We start from the raw sequence: 19,124 nt of genomic DNA, 5'->3' as shown, positions 1-19,124 counted from the left end.
TCCATTGTGAGCCTAAGTTTGAGACTGCTGCGATGAAGAAGTGAAGATGCAGACTTATAAAACTTATTGTACACATGATTTACTTAGCATATATATGAATACTTTCTATGAGCTCACTGTCTAGTTCTTTATTCCCCCCCCTTTTTTCCTGTTTTCTTTTGTGGGATTGAGCATCACTTTTCTAGCAATATCGTTTATTACCTTCTGTTTTACAGAATTACCACAGTTTTTATTTAATGGAGGATACTGTCGTGATGGAAAAATTATTGGGATCACTCAACCCCGTCGTGTTGCTGCTGTTACTGTTGCAAAACGTGTAGCAGAGGAATGTGGTGTTGAATTGGGTCAGAAGGTCGGGTATTCAATAAGGTTTGAGGATGTGACTTCCAGCTCAACAAGGATCAAATACATGACAGATGGCTTGCTATTGAGGTACTATTTGAACTACTCTTTTTTCCCCCCTCTCCTTAATAGAACTTTTGTTGGACCCCAAGATCTGCAGTTAAATTAGACATTAATCCCAATGGAGGCCTATGCACAAGCTTACAGGTGTACAAGGTGCTGGAGGCAGTTAAGTGGAGTGAAATTGACGTTTTGGTAGTATCTACTATTTATCTTATAGGTTGGGCCTTTATCTTTACAAGTTTCATTGCAATGGGCCTAATGTCTAGGCCTAATAAAGTGGGGGTGAAGTTTATTTATTTATTATTTTTTTGGGTTGGGATGAAACAAAGTGAGGGTGAAGTTAGTATATACGGTTCATACTTAGTAAGTGTACTGTTAGATCTGAATATTGAATAAGTTTTTAAGACTAATATTTGGTTTTTATTTATTTAATTTTTATGTTTGAGAGTGATTAGGAGTCCTTTTCTTAGTGAATGTATGAATTCCAGAAGGTTTTGTATATAATACACCTCTGGCTAACTGAGGATGTTTTAAGAAAGGAGAATTAAGACTTCTAAGAGTTCTGGTGGTGGTGAGCTGCAATGGGATTAAAGTTTAGGTATGATCATGTTCCTGTTAGTGACCATCTATGAGATCAGGTGTGATTATTCCTTATTCTTTTGTGTTTCTAATTATCTTCTCTCTTCTCTCTTCATATCAATTTACAGTTCTGATTTTGTTCTTAGCATAAAAATTCCACATCCCCCACCCCCTGCGCACATGCCATGTGTTAAATTCCTACTCCAACTAGGAGATTTGTGAAACTTAAAATCTAACCAATTGCACGAGGCTCCCGCCACTGTGGGGTCGGGGGGGAGGATCCTAATGTGTGCATTTCAACCCCCTGCTTCGTGGAGGTTGTTTCCCAACTCAAACCCTCTAAGTTGATGCTGCTGCTTGGTATGTGGCAATGAAATCAATTTCTAATCCGGTTTATCTGACTCCTTCATTGGTTTTCAGATTTAAGAATTCCTTATGTAGGAAGCTTTTGATCCTGGCCGCTGGAATCAAATTTGATTTCTAAATTCTACTATTATATTCTCCCATCAAATTAGAGTCTATAGTTTTAGCTGATCTGATCCCTCAATTTTGTGTTATTTCAATTATTTGGAGATTTGGAGATTCTGGTTTATGTGGGACTTGGAATTTGTTTGGTGTCATTCAACTACTTTATCAGTCAGGCTTTAATTCTGCTGGTGGATTCCAGCAAGGCTAGATGAGTAGCATAGTCATGTCCTATTGTATTCTTCTTTAGTCTTTCCATTGACTCCAAGTTATAACATGACTTCTCTTTCATCTATTTGTTCTAGTTGCTGAATCTGTTACTAGTTAGTGGCCTGAAAATGTTATCGTCTTGTTTAAACTTGCACTGACGTTCTGGTTCTGATCGTTGCATAATACCGGCTTTTCCTTAAGAGAGAGTGTGTGTTGTGTTTTCTTGTTTGAATTCCCATTCCAACAAAGAATTAATTGAACTACAGATTTTAACCACTGGAATTAAAATTTGATTTCACTTTAACCTTTTGGTTTCAAGTTCTGCTATTGTTTTGGAATTAAAAATTCAATTTTTACAGTGGTTTCCTGGAATCCTTCTCTCACTAGCATTTTTAAATTCTTCAGTCTCATGGCTGATCTTTCAGATCTGATATCTGTTTCTGTTCATAGTTTCAAAGCCACTGTCTATCCATTAAATCGGTTCATACAGTTGTCTGAAGTTCCTGAGTCAGTGGTTTGGAGTTCTGGTTTTAGGTCTGTTTCTAAAATCCTACCTGCATTAGGACTATCCCAGAACCCTAGTTATCCAGAATTTGGAGCAATTCTTCTTCACTATTCTGCCCTTCGACATATGGTTACATTTTCTTCTGAGATCTGATTTATTGACCTTTTCACAGGATTCTGCTTTAATCTTAATTTCTAAAGCCTAGTTGATTGGGCTTCTAGTTCTGAAAAATCATCAGAGATCTGTATTGTATTGGGTGGTCCAATGCCTTGAAGAGTTATAGGAGCCATTTCGTTTACTTGAAGTTTGTGTGGTTGAGGACTAATCTAATGTTTGATCCATGCAGGGAAGCACTATTGGATCCATTACTTTCTAAGTATTCAGTTATCATCGTTGATGAGGCTCATGAGAGAACTGTCCATTCTGATGTGTTACTAGGCATATTGAAAAATGTACAAAAAGTAAGGTCACATACCACAAGACAACGTGCCAACCTTGAAAAGGTGAAAGACAACGATGGAAGTCTAAGAAAAGAAAATGATGGTCAGGACCTTAGTTTTCTGAAGCCATGTAATGGTACAAAACTGTCTCCACTGAAGTTGATCATAATGTCTGCAAGTTTGGATGCAAAATGTTTCTCTGAATACTTTGGCAATGCAAGAGCTGTTCACGTTCAAGGGCGACCATACCCTATAGATATACTTTATACCCATTATGCTGAGCCAGATTACCTTGATGCAACCTTGATTACTATTTTTCAGGTAATTTACATTACAACATTATGTCATCCATATTTCTTAGTCTAACATCTATATTTGGGCTTTATGAGCTTGAAAACTGTCTCAGTTTTGTAATTTTTAGTCAGGTTTCCTCTAGTCTTTAATAGATTGCCAAGACAATTTTTCTTTTAAGAAAAAAAAAAAAAATGTTGGTCTGGTGCTGATTTGGGTTTGGGGTGAGATGTCTCTTCTTGAGCGAGATAAGCTAGCACTGCCCTTGTTCTTGAGTTCATAGCTGAGTGTCCTTATTGGGTTTTACATCTTGAGGCTAGTTTGACATTTTTTTCAATGTAAAAAGAGTATTTTCAAGTTTCTAAGCCTTATGGTGCAAAATTTAATTGTACTAATCTTTTTATTTCAAATATGGATTAACATGTCTCTGTTATTTTTTAGATACATTTGGAGGAGGGCCCTGGTGATATACTTGTATTCTTAACTGGACAAGATGAGATTGAATCAGTAGAGAGACTTATCCGAGGGAGAGTTCAACAATTACCTGAAGACACTCAAAAGCTTTCGATTTGTCCTATATTTTCATCTCTTCCGTCAGAGCAGCAAATGCAAGTGTTCAGGCCAGCCCCCTCTGGGTTTCGTAAGGTAGCTGAATGATAAATGTCAATTTTCCTTTATGTTCTGAATATGCACCCAGGGCAGAGATATATTTATTATTTCCTTAGCTATGGTTTGGATTTTGACATCTTTTCTGGTTTATGGTAGAGGAGGAAAAAATGCTTTTTTTTTTGGGGGGGGGGTTGGAAGGTGATGAAGGATGTAACTTGCAACTGTGAATTAAATGACCTAGTTGTCTTACTGGTGCACCTTGAGCATGGTGCATTTTTCTATTAGTGGTGATACATATATGTGCAACCAAGGAGATCCTCCAAGCCAAAAATTGGCTTTTGATGAAAACATGGATTGTCCTTCCAAGGTTGCTATCTGGAAATACTGCTGTCCTTATTATTGATAGGGTAAATTTCTTTAGATAGCCTAATATAATGTTATGAGAAAATATCCTGTACTACCTCCACTTTTATTCTCTAGTATCAGATTAGTCCACTTGGCTAGTTGATTACTGTTCAGTGAAGACATTATCAGGTTATATTGCGGTTAATCCCTAAACTACTCTCAACAAAATCCAAAGAAGAGTCGCTTTCTTCCTTTAGACTCTCTCTTCAATGAAGGACTAGCATGGATCTTGGGTGATCAAGCTCACCTAATGAACTGTTAGATGACCCCTCTGTAGGAGCAGCCACATTATCCCCCAAGAGTGCAGAGTCCCACCCATTATATGGGAAAGAGACTACAAACCATAAAGAAGAATTTGAATATGGTCCTAGGAAGAGGAAGGTGCTATAGTGCTAAGTTTTAACAGAGAAGATAAGGGACACTTCTAGAACATGGACTCGTTGTCAACTATAATTGGATCTATCATATTGTGAATTATGATAATGATACTCAGAGATTTTGAAGCATGGGAGATCCAATCTAACAGTAGTTGAATGAGCTCATATAACCAGTCCAAATTAGGTTTGAACAACGGATTTAGAAACGGAAATGTGGAATAAGGAGATTGAACCACCAAAGAAAGAGAAAAGAACGGGAAAATAATTATTCATGTAATTTTGACCTGGACCAATAAAGCTTTCTAGTTCTGCTATTTTATCCTTCTGTTGAATCCAATGCTCGCTTCAGGATCGTTGATCAGGGAGGGCAGTGTTTTTGTAGGAAGCAGGAGAAAGTAGAAGGAGAAGAAGGTGAATGTAAGGGTTGAATCATGCATTGCATGAAATATTATAATAAGGTGAAATAAATTTTTTGAGGTTTTAACAGCATCGGTTTTAGAATTACAGTTGATTTTTCTTCAGATTTAATGGGAGAAATAGATATCTATAAGGCGTGGTACATGAAATTTACCCCAGTATTAGACATTTAGCCATGTCATTTCAAATATTTTTCCAGCTTCAGCCATCTAATGATCCTTATACTTGGCTGTTTTGTTCATCTGAGCAAAGTTTTCCTTAGAGCCATGTAATGTTAGTCCTCATAGATAATTACTTTCACCTTTGAGAGGGGGATTATAATTCATATGTCTGGTACATCCATTCATATGCTGAAATATCATGTTCCAGAAAATATCAAACTCAGGTGGATATTTTATTTTTGGTTGACATGTGGATATTGTTGTGGGATCATGTAAAGAGGATGTGATTATTCTATATGTATCAGTTAATAAATTAGGACAAGGCTGAATTGCTGTAGGTATAATAAGTCAAAAATTCAATGAATTACTTGTAATTGTAATGGTTTGGACTCAGTCTTGTAACCAACAATCATTCAACCATCTGGTTCTTTAAAGAACCTGCTGCTTAAGCAAGTGACATGGGACTGCGGTATAGGCAATAATAATGATTTATGTAATAGAAAAACAATGACCACGCACCTGTCACCATGCCTCTTGATTTTGTTTTTCTTCTAGTCTTGCATTTGTACTGTTGAAAGTTGTGCAGAGACTTCAAGGCTGCTGCCTTGGTGTGCAAGCCTTGGCAGCAGTTTCCTTTTTACTTTACCTTCTATTTTGGTGCTGCCTTTCTATCTTTTGGTGAAGGAATCTTGGTACACAAGGCTTAGGAGAGTTAGAGTGGATACTTTCTATATATTTTCAGGACACTCTATTTTGGACAGATTTTAGGAGTTGGAAAATTAGTAAGTTCTGTCCTTAGGTTGTATTTTTTATTTCCTTTTTCTAGAGGACATTTTTCTTGTCTCTCAAGTTGTATTTGCACTCTTTAAAGCTATAAATAGAGACACCCTGCGATTCTAGGTTCTTTAGCTAGAATCCCAGGAAATTGCTGCTAGTTCTTCACTTCTCTTCTCTTCTCTTTCTTCTTCTTCTGTGTTTTCTTTCAAGTTCAGCTACTGTTTTGATTGTTTAAAGCTTGTTTTCTAACATGTACTGTTAAGCTAAATTATGGCAATGTTTCTGATTGATGAAAATTTTTGTTGTACAGTGGCTAGTCTTTTCACCTTTCAATAAATTTTCAACCCATGGAATCAATATTTATTACTAGTTAATGTTCATTGTTGATATGTAGGTCATATTGGCGACAAATATAGCTGAAACATCTGTTACTATTCCTAGAATCAAATATGTTATCGACCCAGGATTTGTGAAAGCACGCAGTTACAACCCTCTCACAGGAATCGAGTCATTGGTTGTAATTCCAACTTCAAAAGCTCAGGCTCTTCAGAGGAGGTACACCTACTAGATCATGCTTATTTTTGTGCTCATGAAGACAATCTAAATGGATTGCCAAGTTGGAATTGTTACTCCCTCAGCAATATATTTAATACTGTAGGAGAAATTTGAATGATTATCTAGAGATTGGTATTGCAGCCTGGATCTCTATTGGGAAATACCAATGCACAGATTGGATGGTCTAGTGCACAAAATCCTGATTCTACTACTGGCTAGGTTCGTCAGTCCTACATGATAGATCAAGTTTGGTCCCACCAGATAAAAATTACCACTATAGATTGTACAATTTTTCGAATCTCTAAAACCAACTAAACAAAGTGGCTGTCTATTATGAGTGGTAATCTACAGTTGGCTGCAGACTGTAGCTGGGGGGAGAGAGAAGCAAGGTCATAATTTTTTTGTCCTGTAATATTTTCTAAAGACCTTTTTTCTTTTCTAGTTAAAAGATATTGAGGATTATCCTTTTATATTTTCATTCAATAAAAGTGCTCAGTATTTTTCACAGCTGTTCTGATAAACACATTTACATACAAATACACACTGCAATTGCATACATCTGCATTTGTCGAGAAGAATTATCCTTTTTGTCTGTATAATGCAGTGGCCGTGCAGGGCGTGAGGGGCCCGGGAAGTGCTTCCGGCTTTACCCAGAGAGTGAATTTAGTAAGCTTAGGGATTCAACTGTGCCGGAGATCAAGCGATGCAACCTTTCAAATGTCATATTGCAGCTAAAAGCTTTGGGTGTTGAAGATATTATAGGGTTTGATTTTTTGGAAAAACCATCAAGGTGAGTATAGGAACTTTAATGTTGTCTCCAGTGCAAATGATCTTGTAGACCTATTGAATCATTGATTTTTTAGCATACCAATGCTATTTTGGATTTGTGAGAGAGGAAGGTTTCCAACCAAACTAGGAAGCAGAAAATAGAAAGAAAGCCAAAGTCCAACATTAGGTGCCAAGCACTAATCTTGAGATTGTATTCTTCCTCCTTTATTTACCCTTTGCCTTATATTCTAACAGAATAAAAACTTTCCCTCATGGAGTTTCATCTGTATATGGAAGGGATGGTCCCATTTAAATGAATGAGATCATGCCTAACAGCAAGGTTGTCAAGGCGTTGCCTGGGCATCCTGACCCTTTTCTAGGTCAAGGAGACCCTAGTGTCGCCTTGCTGTCTACATGCTGCCTTGTTGCTTTTCTTGGTGTTGCCTTGGTTTTCGTTGCCCTCTATCACCTCGCCTCACCTTGTCACCCTGACAACCTTGCTTAACAGAATGAGTACCACTCATCCCTAAATGGGATGCCTAAAAACTCTAAAAACTCTTCCTCTGGGAAACCTCTTTAATGGTGCCATACAAAAGAGAAACCAATGGTTTATTTATTTAAATCATGTAGATAATCTGCTACTTTACTAATTTCTTCTACCTTGTACTTCACTAAGTCATCTCCCTACTGTTTGGTATCTTATTGTCCACTTCAACTGAAAGTTCTAGTGCTGTTTCCCTCAAGGACTTTTTGCTGTTTGGAAGTTGAATTATTTCTGTTGGCTTTATTTGAGTCTTGGACAATACTGAACAGGACGGCTATTGTCAAGTCTCTGGAGCAGTTACTGTTGCTTGGTGCGCTTACTGATGATTATAAATTGTCAAAACCGATTGGCCATCAAATGTCACGGTTGCCTCTGGACCCTATTTATTCCAGAGCTCTGATCTTAGCAAGCGACTTCAATTGCTTGGAAGAGATGCTGATAACAGTTGCTATGCTTTCAGTGGAATCTATTTTTTATGCCCCTCGTGATAAGATGCAAGAGGTATGTGCCATTCACTTAATTTACCATTTAATGTATGTTTTTCTTATTTATATACTAGAAGTATGCTCTAAGTAGGTTCTCAGGTGCGGTTTCTTGTGAGTGATAATTTTCCACGTATGTTTCCCTCACCGTTAGGTTCTTTAAGGATATATTCTCTGCCTACACCTTTATAGCCCCAGTGGATCCAAAACTTTGAGAGTTCCTAGAGCCAATTAATCATTTATCCATCGTTACAATGTGAGTGATAGTTTCTGTAGAGAGCTCATACTGTCTACGATGCACGTGTAATGATTCCAATTTCTGGAGAAAGAATCAAGTATGCAGCCAACCACTGAGGTTCATATGGCCCTGTCTTCTTAAAGCTACCTTGGTATATTGTTTCTTAAAATTGTTAGTTTTGACACTTCTGTCATGTACATTTTTTAAACATGTCTCTCCCTAAACCTTCTTTGGTGATAAATGGAAGCGTAATTCCCCTATAATGAGGAAGAAATATAACTTCTTTGATTGATAAAGGGTCTGAATGCCTGTAGCTGAAGAGGTCAAGAATGCTCTCTGGTTGGGCATTTGGATAGGTAGCAACTCCTGAGGCTCTTTAGCCTTTGTGGTAGAGTCCAATTATCCTGTGGAAATAGCTCTATTCCAACTTCTAGGTCAATCTCAGTTCTAAAGTTTATTAGTAGAATCTCAATCTGGTAATATTTACTTGCTATTGGCAGGCACGAGTTGCACGGAAAAGGTTTTCAAGCTCTGAGGGGGACCATCTCACCTTGGTGAATGTCTATCGTGCTTCTACTGAGATTTTGGAAAAGACCATAGTCGCAAATAAAGGAGAAAAAGCAAATGAGAAGCGATTGAGAAAATGGTGCCAGGAAAATTTCATTAATTACCAATCCTTGCTTCATGCTGTGAACGTTCACAGGTTGCCATTATGTCCTTGTGTGCTAAAGAATTTGAATAATCTGTTTCTCTGCTGTTGTTGTTGCTGCCTATTTTATTCCTGTTTTCTAAAGTGCCTAGTATGTGAAGAAGGGTGGTTTAAATGTGAACACCATTAAAAGTGGAAGGACTTAAGGTTGGTTCTTGCAAATGAACCTTGAAAAGTGGTTCTACAGGTTTAGACACCGGGCAACATACCCTGGAGGTTGCTTCATATAGATATTTTGAAGGTCACTATATAGGAAAGTGTTGTTAATGCTTAATGCTTAACTGATGTAAAAGCCCATCAAAGTTAACTGCAAGGGAAATAGTTAAATGGATAGAATCCAACAGAACTGGCGAGGAGGTCTCAACGTAACCAATTCCATAGTTTGGGAATAATCTTTGGCAACTAGACAAGCTTTGAGCCACTCAACCGAGACATCACAGTGATAGTAGTACAAACTCAAGGACACTTAACCAGGTCCTTACCAGGGGTTAAATCTACTGCATTCCATGTCTGACGCGTAAGTAAGTGTTCATTTCTGCATCCATGGCAGCCTTCAGGCAAGGGTTTGGAGGACCATAGAGTGATGAGGAGAAATAGTATAGGTAGAAAATGAAATCAAAGTTATGAACATAAGAAGTCGAGATAAAGACATAAAATGGACAGTAGGATACACAACATTGGAATGAATGAGACAACTACATTTACCGTTATGGGAAGCCATACATAAGTCATAGACAGCAAAGAGCTCAGGAACTCCACTGAAGGAACATGTTGAAGTTGAAGGTGTTGGTGCCTTGGAGGTTGTGAAGAGTGTATATATTGGTACTAGCTGTTAGGCTTTGTATTTAGATACCTGGAGTGCAGGAGAACTAGCAAGATGCAATATTTTGGGAATGGAGGGTAAAGAAGCTTGAATGGGATCATCTCAATTAGCACCTAGGAGAAAAAAGGGGGAAAGAGGTAGATAGTATATAATATGCCCCCCCCCCCCCCCAACAAACAAAAAAAAAAAAAAAAAAAAAGGAGAAAGAAACATTGACATTGGCAAACTGTGGGTTGGGACTTGGGAACAGTGCAGAACGTTGATTACTCTTGAGTGTGAGAATACCCTAAGAAAAGGCACCAAGTAGAATGAGGGGGACACTTATTATAAACAGTTGCCAAATTTTTGACAAAGTAGACACAACCAAACAATTGTCATGAAAAGAAAAACGTGACAAAGCCGAAAAAGCTATGGAAGAAAGGAAACTTATTAGAAAGGATTGTAGAATACATCCCATTGATAAGACATCAGGTAGTTAAAATTCCGTCACACAAATTCTGTAAGAACATGCATCAGGTTTCTGCATTTGGTAACTCTGTTCTATTGATGAGTATATGCTCACCTTGTTTAATGAATTATGCCATGAGTACTACAAAAATTAAAAATATGGCATTGAACATATTCCAAGGTATTATAAAATGAAAAATTTTGACAGGAAGTTAAACAACAAATTTTTGACAGGAAGTTAAACAACTAATGGAATCTTCTTGAAAGTAGATTCCCTAAGACACTACGATTCAACTATTAACTCAAGTAAGAATTCAAACTAGACTTGGGACTCTGGAAATTAAATTTCAGTAGCGAATTAGTGCTTAATATTGACCAATATGCCCCTTCTTGGGGTTCTGCCAGCCCTAGGTGGGCTACCTGGCTGGGGCCTTGGGGCCCACACCAGGGTTTCAGACAGGGGTGGGCCCTTGTTGACATCAGATATGTTATCATTCTCCTGAATTAGTTATGGATCGCTCCAATAGCCAAGAGTAGGATCAATAATTCCACCCCCTAGTATCTGGTATGATGACGATTTGTTGATTATAAACTATCAAATCTATGACTTGCTCATTAGAAGGAATCAGCCTGCTTTGCATAGTAGTATGGCCCAAATTGCTTTGCCCGTGTTGTATCTACATGTATAAGAGACCAGAATCCCATGGGAAAAGGTTGGGTTTCACTCCCTTCCTAATATCCATTTGTTTGGGAATCAATGTCTTGTAGTTTATAAATGTAGGCATATTGTTAAAGATATATATACAAATTTGGTGACTAGCATTAGATCGGTGTGAGGGAAGGGATCCTAGTTGTGAATTCCTAATCTTGGTTGGGCTACTCCAAGGGTTAACTTTAAGCCCTTGCTGATTTATGTTTGTTATGGACCACTTAACTAAAGGCATATGGGTCAAGAACTTGTAAGATGTTAGCAAGATCTCATACTAAGGCACATAGATCGAGAACTGCCGAGATCTTGGTATATCTTGCTATCTTACACTAGAAAGATGTAATTAGTGGTGAAATAAAAAGCTACACAACTAATGAGATATCTCGATCAACTCAAGATCTTGGTTCAACCAGATTTTGAACTGACCCAACATTTAAAAGGGGATCCAAAACTCAACTAAGTGGAGATATCTCATCCAAACTTTATTAAGTTCGTATATTTTTCTGTTGGAAGCTAGTTCTTCAAGTTTTTTGTGCATACAGAATATTTCTAGTTTCAAAATAAAGTGATGTACTTAATACTCATAGGTATGCAAATTTATTCTAATTTGAATGTTCCTATTGCCTACAACGTTGTTTTACTTGAATGTTTGATTTGGTTACTTTTTATGACGATATTATGTTTAGAATAGGTCATTTTATACTCCTAGTTCATCATAGCGGCTGTTACTTGTGGTATGATATCAAACTCTAATATAGAAATATTTCTCATAAAACTGATAGGGCCTTTGTGTTCAGAAGGCCTAAAGATAGGTGGTTATATACTATGTTATATACCAAGATTCAGCCCTATCTTCTAATGTAGCCTCTATCGAATGAGGACCAAGCTGCCAATATGTAGGTCAAGAGGAACTTTAAGCTCCAAAAACAAGGCATAGGGTGGGTTTGGCTGATATCTCTGGGATGGTTTGTTATGGGAGGAATTAAATCTCTTGGGCTGCGTTTGTTTGCTGGAATAAAGGTGGGGTGGAAAAAAAAGGGTGGGAAAATTCTTGAAAAAAGCAACATTTTTCTACTTTTCCTAAAAGTATATATTGTTTGGTTGCTTGGGGTGGGAAAGTGAGAGACAAGCTTCCTTGATTCAAGGAAGCTTGTCTGGTGAGGTGGCAGCCCAATTTTCCCACCCCAAGGCATTTTAAAACCCCACAAATTTGGTGGGATTTTGTGGGAAAGTTTGGAAAAGTAAAAAGTGGGACCCACCACTATCACTTTTCCACAAAACCCTTTCCTTTCCTTTCCTTCTCCCTCACCCACTACACATGGGACCCATGTTTTTTTTCCACCCCACCTTTGCAAACAAATGCAGCCTTGGTGTTAGAGATGGTAATGATTGATGTGGAAAGGTATGGTAAGTCCAAAGAACTGGTTTAGGTTAGGGCATAGTTTAGAGTATCCCACGATACAATACAATACTAGCTGATATGCATCCACGTTGGATACAGCCGATATGGTACATAGTGATACGTCTCTCTTTTTTGTTAAAGGGTATGTATTGGATTAAAAACCAAAATCTATTGACCAAAGTAATGCAATACTTGATACGAGAGAATGTCTCTTAAAATCAGCTGACTGACACGATACTTAATATCGATACTTTAAACCTTGGGTTTGGGTTTAATAACATGGTAAATTCCTAAAGTATATGAGGTTTCAATTATTTTAGGAAGAAAAAAAGGAGATAATTGAGAACTAATTGGAGGTCAAAGATGTTGGGACCTAGATATACTAAGGTGGCCCAAGGTCTGCCCTTGGATCCTGGCTTGAATTGTGATGTGCACTGGCTATACTATGAAGAATTAAAGTTCACCTTCTCCACAAGTCTTAGCTTTTGGATGATTGGCAGACGCTGTCGCTTGATCCTAAGAAGTGGTACCAAAGCGTCATGGGTTCAAGTCTCCCTAGTGGCCTGACTTCGGGGGATTGTGGGAACCTTGATGGTATTAAGGTGGCACAAGGTCTAGCCTAGAATCCAGCTTAAACCATGATGCACATTGGCTAGACTATAAGGAAATAAAGTTGCACCTTCTAAACCAGTCCAAGCTTTTTGATGACTAGCAGGCATTGATCCTAAGATAGAAAATTCAAAATCCAATGGAACATTGATCAAATGTAGGGGTTACTAGAATGATCATACTCCTTAAAGTTTAGAGTGATTGAGTTGGTTAAATTGGGAGTTATAGGTTTCTTGATTTTAAAGGGTCAAAATAGGGTTCAAATCAAGATTTGTAAGATCTGAGGATTGGCTGGTAGCGTAGTTGTCAAGGCGTCGCCTCGGCGTCTGGGCTCCTTCGGAGCTCCTCAAATTGGCGTCACCTTATTTTTAGGCAATAAGGCGTCCGCTTTTTTTCTTTTTTAAATCACGAGAAAGATGCCTAATCAAAGGCATATATTGAAATACTTATTAGATTCTGATTGTAAAGTATCTATTGTTTGAACCTATATGCATATGTATAATGACGCTACATGTGATCAAATGTTAAAATAAAAATAAAAACAAACAAAATCAAAAGAGAATAAGTTCTTGACTCAAGTCTCACACTCTCACTCTCACTCTAGTCCCTAATCTCTTTCTCTCTTCTTCTCTTCCATTCCACGCGACGACACTCTGGCAAGCAATGGCCAGCGACAAACAACTTCTTCTCTTCCTTTCTTCTCGCGACTTTTTATTTAGGACCTTTATGTGTGGTTTGTAGTATGTTGGATGACTTGAGGTAGTCTGATATTAGTTTTTTTTTATTATATAAGATATGATAGATTTAGAGTGAATGAGATGTACACTAAAAATTTCACTTAAAACGCCTCAATCGCCTCAAAAGCGCCTCGGAGGGCGCCTCGTCGACTCATCGCCTCAATTAGCCGAAACCGCCTTGCATCGCCTCGTCGCCGTGACAACTATGGCTGGTAGGAAAGGCTGAAACTTGGAGGGAATGTAGTTAACAGTATAGGGATATGATCCTCCAAGTTTGGTTGGGTTTGGATGGCAAAGTTGGAAGATAAAAGATTCTTTTTCCTCTTTATCTCTTTTTTTTTTTTTGGGGGGGGGGGTTGGTGGGTGGGGGTGTGGGGAGGGGGGCACGGAGGGAGGGGTTTGTTTAGGAAGATTGAAAATCCAAGAAAAATAGCGGGGAAAATGTGATAGAAGAAGGGGGATGAAGTGTAGGCTTCCAGATAACTGGATGGGGGAGCCTTGTAGATGCTCGGATAGAGTCGTGATGGAGTCTTGAAAGCTGTTGCAAGGATCTAGAGTTGATCTTACCTTTAGAACTTTCGGGTCTCTTCAATTTGGAGCTGCAGCAACAGACACTCACAAAAAGTTCTCAAAACTTCCAAGGAAATAATTAATAATCTGAAGTGTACAGCATCTCCTCGAACTGGATATCTGTTTATAATAATATGGAATCATAGTTGTACTAGGACTCTGAAAAAAGACTTGCCCTATTTATGGAATGAAATAGAAGCTACTATAGGTCTTTACTTCTTATATGTAGACCTTGTAAGGACTATGGGCTTCTTTAATTTAAAAAAAAATGACTTAAATCAATCTAATTAAAGAAGGGCTAGATTGTCCCTATTACTGTACTGTCCTTAAATAACCGAAATTACATGGCTATGAAAAAAAGGAACTAGGTAAGGAAGATTTTCATTTATCTGTGTGCTGCTGGGGAACAACCCGAGAAGCTTCTCTTGGCCGGCCCTTAACTTGGTGTTGGTGTTGGCTTCTGCATCATCTCCATCACCAGGGGCGGAACCATACGGCCAATTGAGTTGACCCAGGAAGAAAAAAGAAAAGAAAAGAAAAACGTGCACCAACTCTCTGAGATCTTGCCCCAAATTGGTTTTCTGGGTGGCAAGTTGGACCTTGAGATCGAGTTCTTGAACTGTGCAGCTGAATACAAAAGGTAATATTATGTTGTATGATCTTTGTAGATAATATCTTTTTATTTGAGGAGATCAGGAGACTAAAGCTGGGATTAACTCCAAATTCAAACTTTGGAGAACAAGAATCCAAAGGTTTGAAGACAAGTAGAACAAAGATTGAATATATGTTGTATTACTTTAGCACTTCCAGCATGGATCATGAGGTGGACAATATTGAAGGGGGAGATCCCACAAGGTATCACCTTAGATATTTTTAGGATCGATCATAAACAAGGAAAGAGAAAGAGATGATGATGTTGCCCAAAGGATTAAAGTAGGTTGGATGAATTCGACAGGTGCGACAGTGCGCTGTATGCCTTTGGAACATATGTGAGATTTATACTGACATTAGACCAACAATGATGTACCAGGCCAGAGGCTGGGCTGCGAAGAAGTGTCATATAACTGGTGTCAAAGAGATGGATGTGCGAGAAGCTAGAAAAAGATATAGTAAGGAATAATCTCAGTATCAGCTCTAGTACATGATAAACCTTGAAGCGAGTTGTTTGAGATGGTATGCTCATGTTTAATGGAGAGCGCCTGAAGCCCTAGTTCGGAGGAGTGATGGGATCCTAATTGAGAGAACTAAAAGAACCGGGGCAGGCAAAAGATAGCCATTGAAGAAGTGGTGAAAGAAGGACATGCTTATCTTAGACTTTGTTCCTGGTATTACCTGAAAATAGAGCTCAGTGGAGATCAAAGATCCATACAGTCAATCCCTTTAATTGGACTCTGATGATGTTTTACTGTTTTCTGATTTTTACACACATTTTTAAGGCCTAGTGCGGATTATTGGGTTTTAGGAGGTAGTTCATTGCTATGGTTAGCGCCTTTGAGTGTGTGGTGCTATGTTGTATGCTCTATTCCCTTCAATTAGTTTCTTATGAAAATCAAAATAGCAATTTCCATCAAGTTGGGTTGAGGCTATGGAATTATTGGTACATGGCATATTGTATCTGCCAATACATCTAAGTACTGGTATCAGTTACTGCTGATGTCATGCAATACAAATCAATACATCTCTCTCTCTTTTTCCTCTGTTTTTAATTTTATTTTTTATTTTTTATTTTTAGTGGGTTGTATTGGATAATACTGAAATGCATCAGCCTACATGCTACAATATGACTGATGCGTATCGATACCATTGATAGATTCAGAAAGGCTTAGGTGGAGATATTAATATGTATCAGTTGATCTGGACCGATGCGATATGATGTGGCTGATACATTCAATAAAGAGCTCTGTGAATCCATTTTTTTTGTTATTGAATCTGAAATGGCTTGATAGGTACCAATAATATTGATGCATTCAATAAAAGAACCATTTTCACTCATGGACTTTATATTGTGCTGCTATTCTAACAAAAAATGAAGGATAACTTACATCAAGAGTTTAAAATCTTGCATTTGATCTTTGTTTTCACACTTGTAGACATGAAGAACAAACCAGTGACTGAAAGAACACTATCATTTGCATTGCTCAGCCTATATCTATCACAACACGTTGGAAGCCTCATTTTTTATTACAAACATAATGAATTTGTTCAGTTGTAAATTATTCTTCATATGTTTCTATATTGTTTGATATGCATCTCCAATAAATATACAACTCATCTCTTAAAATCAACGGACAAACACTTTAAACCTTTTGTAATGATATTGATGTTGTGGTTGTTGAACTAGTAAAAGCATAGTAGTTGATGGATCTCACTAATTGATCTTCCAACTTCATAACTGTTTAAATGTTCCTTGATGGATATGTTTTCTTTTTGACATGAACTTTTTGTTCATCTATATGCTCTTTTGCAGTCAGATACGAGGTCTTGTTGAACAAATGAGTCTTCACATTGCTTCTTGTGGAGATGACATGCTTCAGTTCCGTAGATGCCTGGCTGCTTCATTCTTCCTCAATGCAGCATTAAAGCAACCTGATGGTTCATACAGGTATATAACTACGATGGTATGGTGTGGGACCTATCTGTTATTTTTGGGGCTAACAATTCATCATTTCATGCAAAATTAGTTACCAGTGAAAATTTATTAGTTTCTGAAAAGGTAGTAATTGTGTCTACTCTGATAACTCAATGTTTTTGTGCATTTCTCTGTATATGCCCAGGGCTTTGGCAAGTAGTCAGCTGGTAAGAATATGTCCTACTTCTTCGATGTTACTATTCGGACAGAAGCCCGAGTGCATAATCTTCAATGAACTGGTTCAAACGAATCATAACTACGTACGCAACATAACAAGAATTGATCCATTTTGGTTACCCGAACTAGCTCCTCAATACTATGCTACGCAGAACTAGAACTCATGTTTCAAATTCTGAAAGGTATGTATCATTCCATGACAGATATATGCATGTGCCAGTGCTTTGGAAGTTTCTTTCTGTCATATGGATATTAAACAATCACATCACAAGACTTTGTCAATTATATCTGAAAGTTAAATGCTACAATGTCTTGTTTCAAGCTGTTAGCTAACTTAAAATGAATGTGAGAAAAGCCAAGTTCTTTGAAAAAGCTATGCTTCATACACAATGATCTATAGTGGGACCATATTGTGGAAAAATAGACAATGTTCAACATATTCATTTTCCTATGGAAGTATTCCCTATTTCATTAAGTTCATACTGATATGGGGTCCAAGTTGAAAAGTTTCTTTTTGCAGTCATCACTGGTTTGTGTCCTCTGTAGATTGTTTCTCTAGGACCATCTGGGTATGTACGATGCAGACTAGAAATGGAGTTTTCCCCTATTTTCAACATTTTCATAAAATGGTTTGAAGCCACTCAAAATTGAGTGACAATGCCAAAGAATATGTGCTGGGTCAGTTCCAACAGTATCTAGCTGCCCATGGGATTATTCACCAAATTAGTTGTGCTGATAATCCATTCAAAATGTGGTGGCAGCAATGGAAAAAGTCACCTCCTCTTGGAAGTTACTACAGCACTCATGTTAGCTTACCATGTTCACAACCCCCTTTTCTCTTGCCCCTCTCCAAAACAAAATTTTGGGCCCCCCCCCTCCCCGGGGAGGGGGTTTAAAGGGGTGTTGGCACTATTACTACTAACCTAATAATCATGGTAGAAGATCCCGCTCTCGAGCGAGATCTCAATCATCTCAATGAGATGCAATTTTTTGGCGTCAACTCGGTGGGTTTTAGTCCCAATTGGGCTGAAGCTTGGTATTTAGCTTATTTAAGGCCTTTTGAACACATTGGTGGCCTTGAATTTGTCAGAAAACAACTCTTAAGTATGATTTCTAAGTCTACCCATATTGTGAAATCGAAATGTTGTAAGATTAGGGAATGCAAGGTTATACAATATGTAATATAGAACCTTTGAAGGCATATAAATGAAAAGCAAGTGTATCAAATGCATCAAATAACCTAAATGTCATCAAAATTCCATCCATATATGAGTATCACAATCTCAATTTTCAAGAATAAAATAACAAAATTATACAACCTTTAGAAGTTCTATATAAGTCCACTAAATCATAAGTTCATAAGATAAGTAGAGAAATGATTGATCTTCCTTCGATGGTGTAGATGCGCTAAGAGTAGTTGCAAGTAAAAATCCAGCCGAAATCCTCAAAAAAGGGCAAAAATTGAGAGTTCCAGTGAGATATGGTGAGTTCCAGGGCGAGATATGGCGAGATTCCCAACTCTCTTCTCTTGATCTCCATCTCATCTTTCTTCTTTGAAAAAGCGAGATATCTCGCGAGATCCCCCACCATGCTAATAATAGGATGTCTACCCAGGTCCTTTCACTTTCATTCCCCTGCTAATTTTTTTACATTGCTCTTTGATGTAACCCAGGTTTTGGGCCAGCCTTCAGGATCCTTCTTAAATAAAACCAGCTATCAATTGAGCTATCCCTGGGGTTAGGGTTTTAACCATCTAGGATGGGATGGTTTTAGTGGAGAAAATTTGAAATTTTAGGTTAGCAAAATTTCGGTGGTCTGGGGAAAAAATCTTCTTGGTTATAGAGGGTTAGTTAAGCTAGGGTTTAACAAAACCTAGTTGGATAAGGGTTTTGGGAAACTTTGGATCTTAACCAAATAGGATGGGAACAATTGGCGGGAGATTTGGGTTTCATCTGACTAAGATGGGATAGTTTTGGGTGTTTGCAAATTCTAAAGTGCAATGGTGGATAGTGTTGGAAAGGGTTTTGAGATGTCCTGACACACCCTAGGTAGGATGGGATAAGAGTGGGAAACCTGCAGTTAGG

The 19,124-nt window shown here is 37.9% G+C and overlaps 1 protein-coding gene across 1 annotated transcript in view; it reads left to right on the top strand.

Moving 5' to 3' along the window:
• Positions 1 to 19,124, top strand: part of LOC149011313 (pre-mRNA-splicing factor ATP-dependent RNA helicase DEAH10-like) — a 44,587-nt gene that overhangs the window by 18,134 nt on the left and 7,329 nt on the right. The window contains exons 4-12 of the mRNA XM_089161806.1: positions 216 to 432; positions 2,511 to 2,925; positions 3,337 to 3,540; positions 6,036 to 6,196; positions 6,801 to 6,986; positions 7,778 to 8,009; positions 8,729 to 8,931; positions 16,702 to 16,836; positions 17,009 to 17,222. Of these exons, the coding sequence (XP_089017932.1) occupies positions 216 to 432; positions 2,511 to 2,925; positions 3,337 to 3,540; positions 6,036 to 6,196; positions 6,801 to 6,986; positions 7,778 to 8,009; positions 8,729 to 8,931; positions 16,702 to 16,836; positions 17,009 to 17,198 (1,943 nt within the window). The 3' untranslated portion in view covers positions 17,199 to 17,222. The remainder of the gene's footprint in view (positions 1 to 215; positions 433 to 2,510; positions 2,926 to 3,336; positions 3,541 to 6,035; positions 6,197 to 6,800; positions 6,987 to 7,777; positions 8,010 to 8,728; positions 8,932 to 16,701; positions 16,837 to 17,008; positions 17,223 to 19,124) is intronic.

The sequence above is a fragment of the Hakea prostrata genome, chromosome 7 (genome assembly GCF_041222555.1).
Source record: "Hakea prostrata isolate BN-2017 chromosome 7, UWA_Hpros_2, whole genome shotgun sequence".
NCBI classification, from domain to species: domain Eukaryota; kingdom Viridiplantae; phylum Streptophyta; class Magnoliopsida; order Proteales; family Proteaceae; genus Hakea; species Hakea prostrata.
The sequence above is the reverse complement of the archived record's forward strand: the minus strand, read 5'-3'. Positions and strand labels throughout refer to the sequence as shown.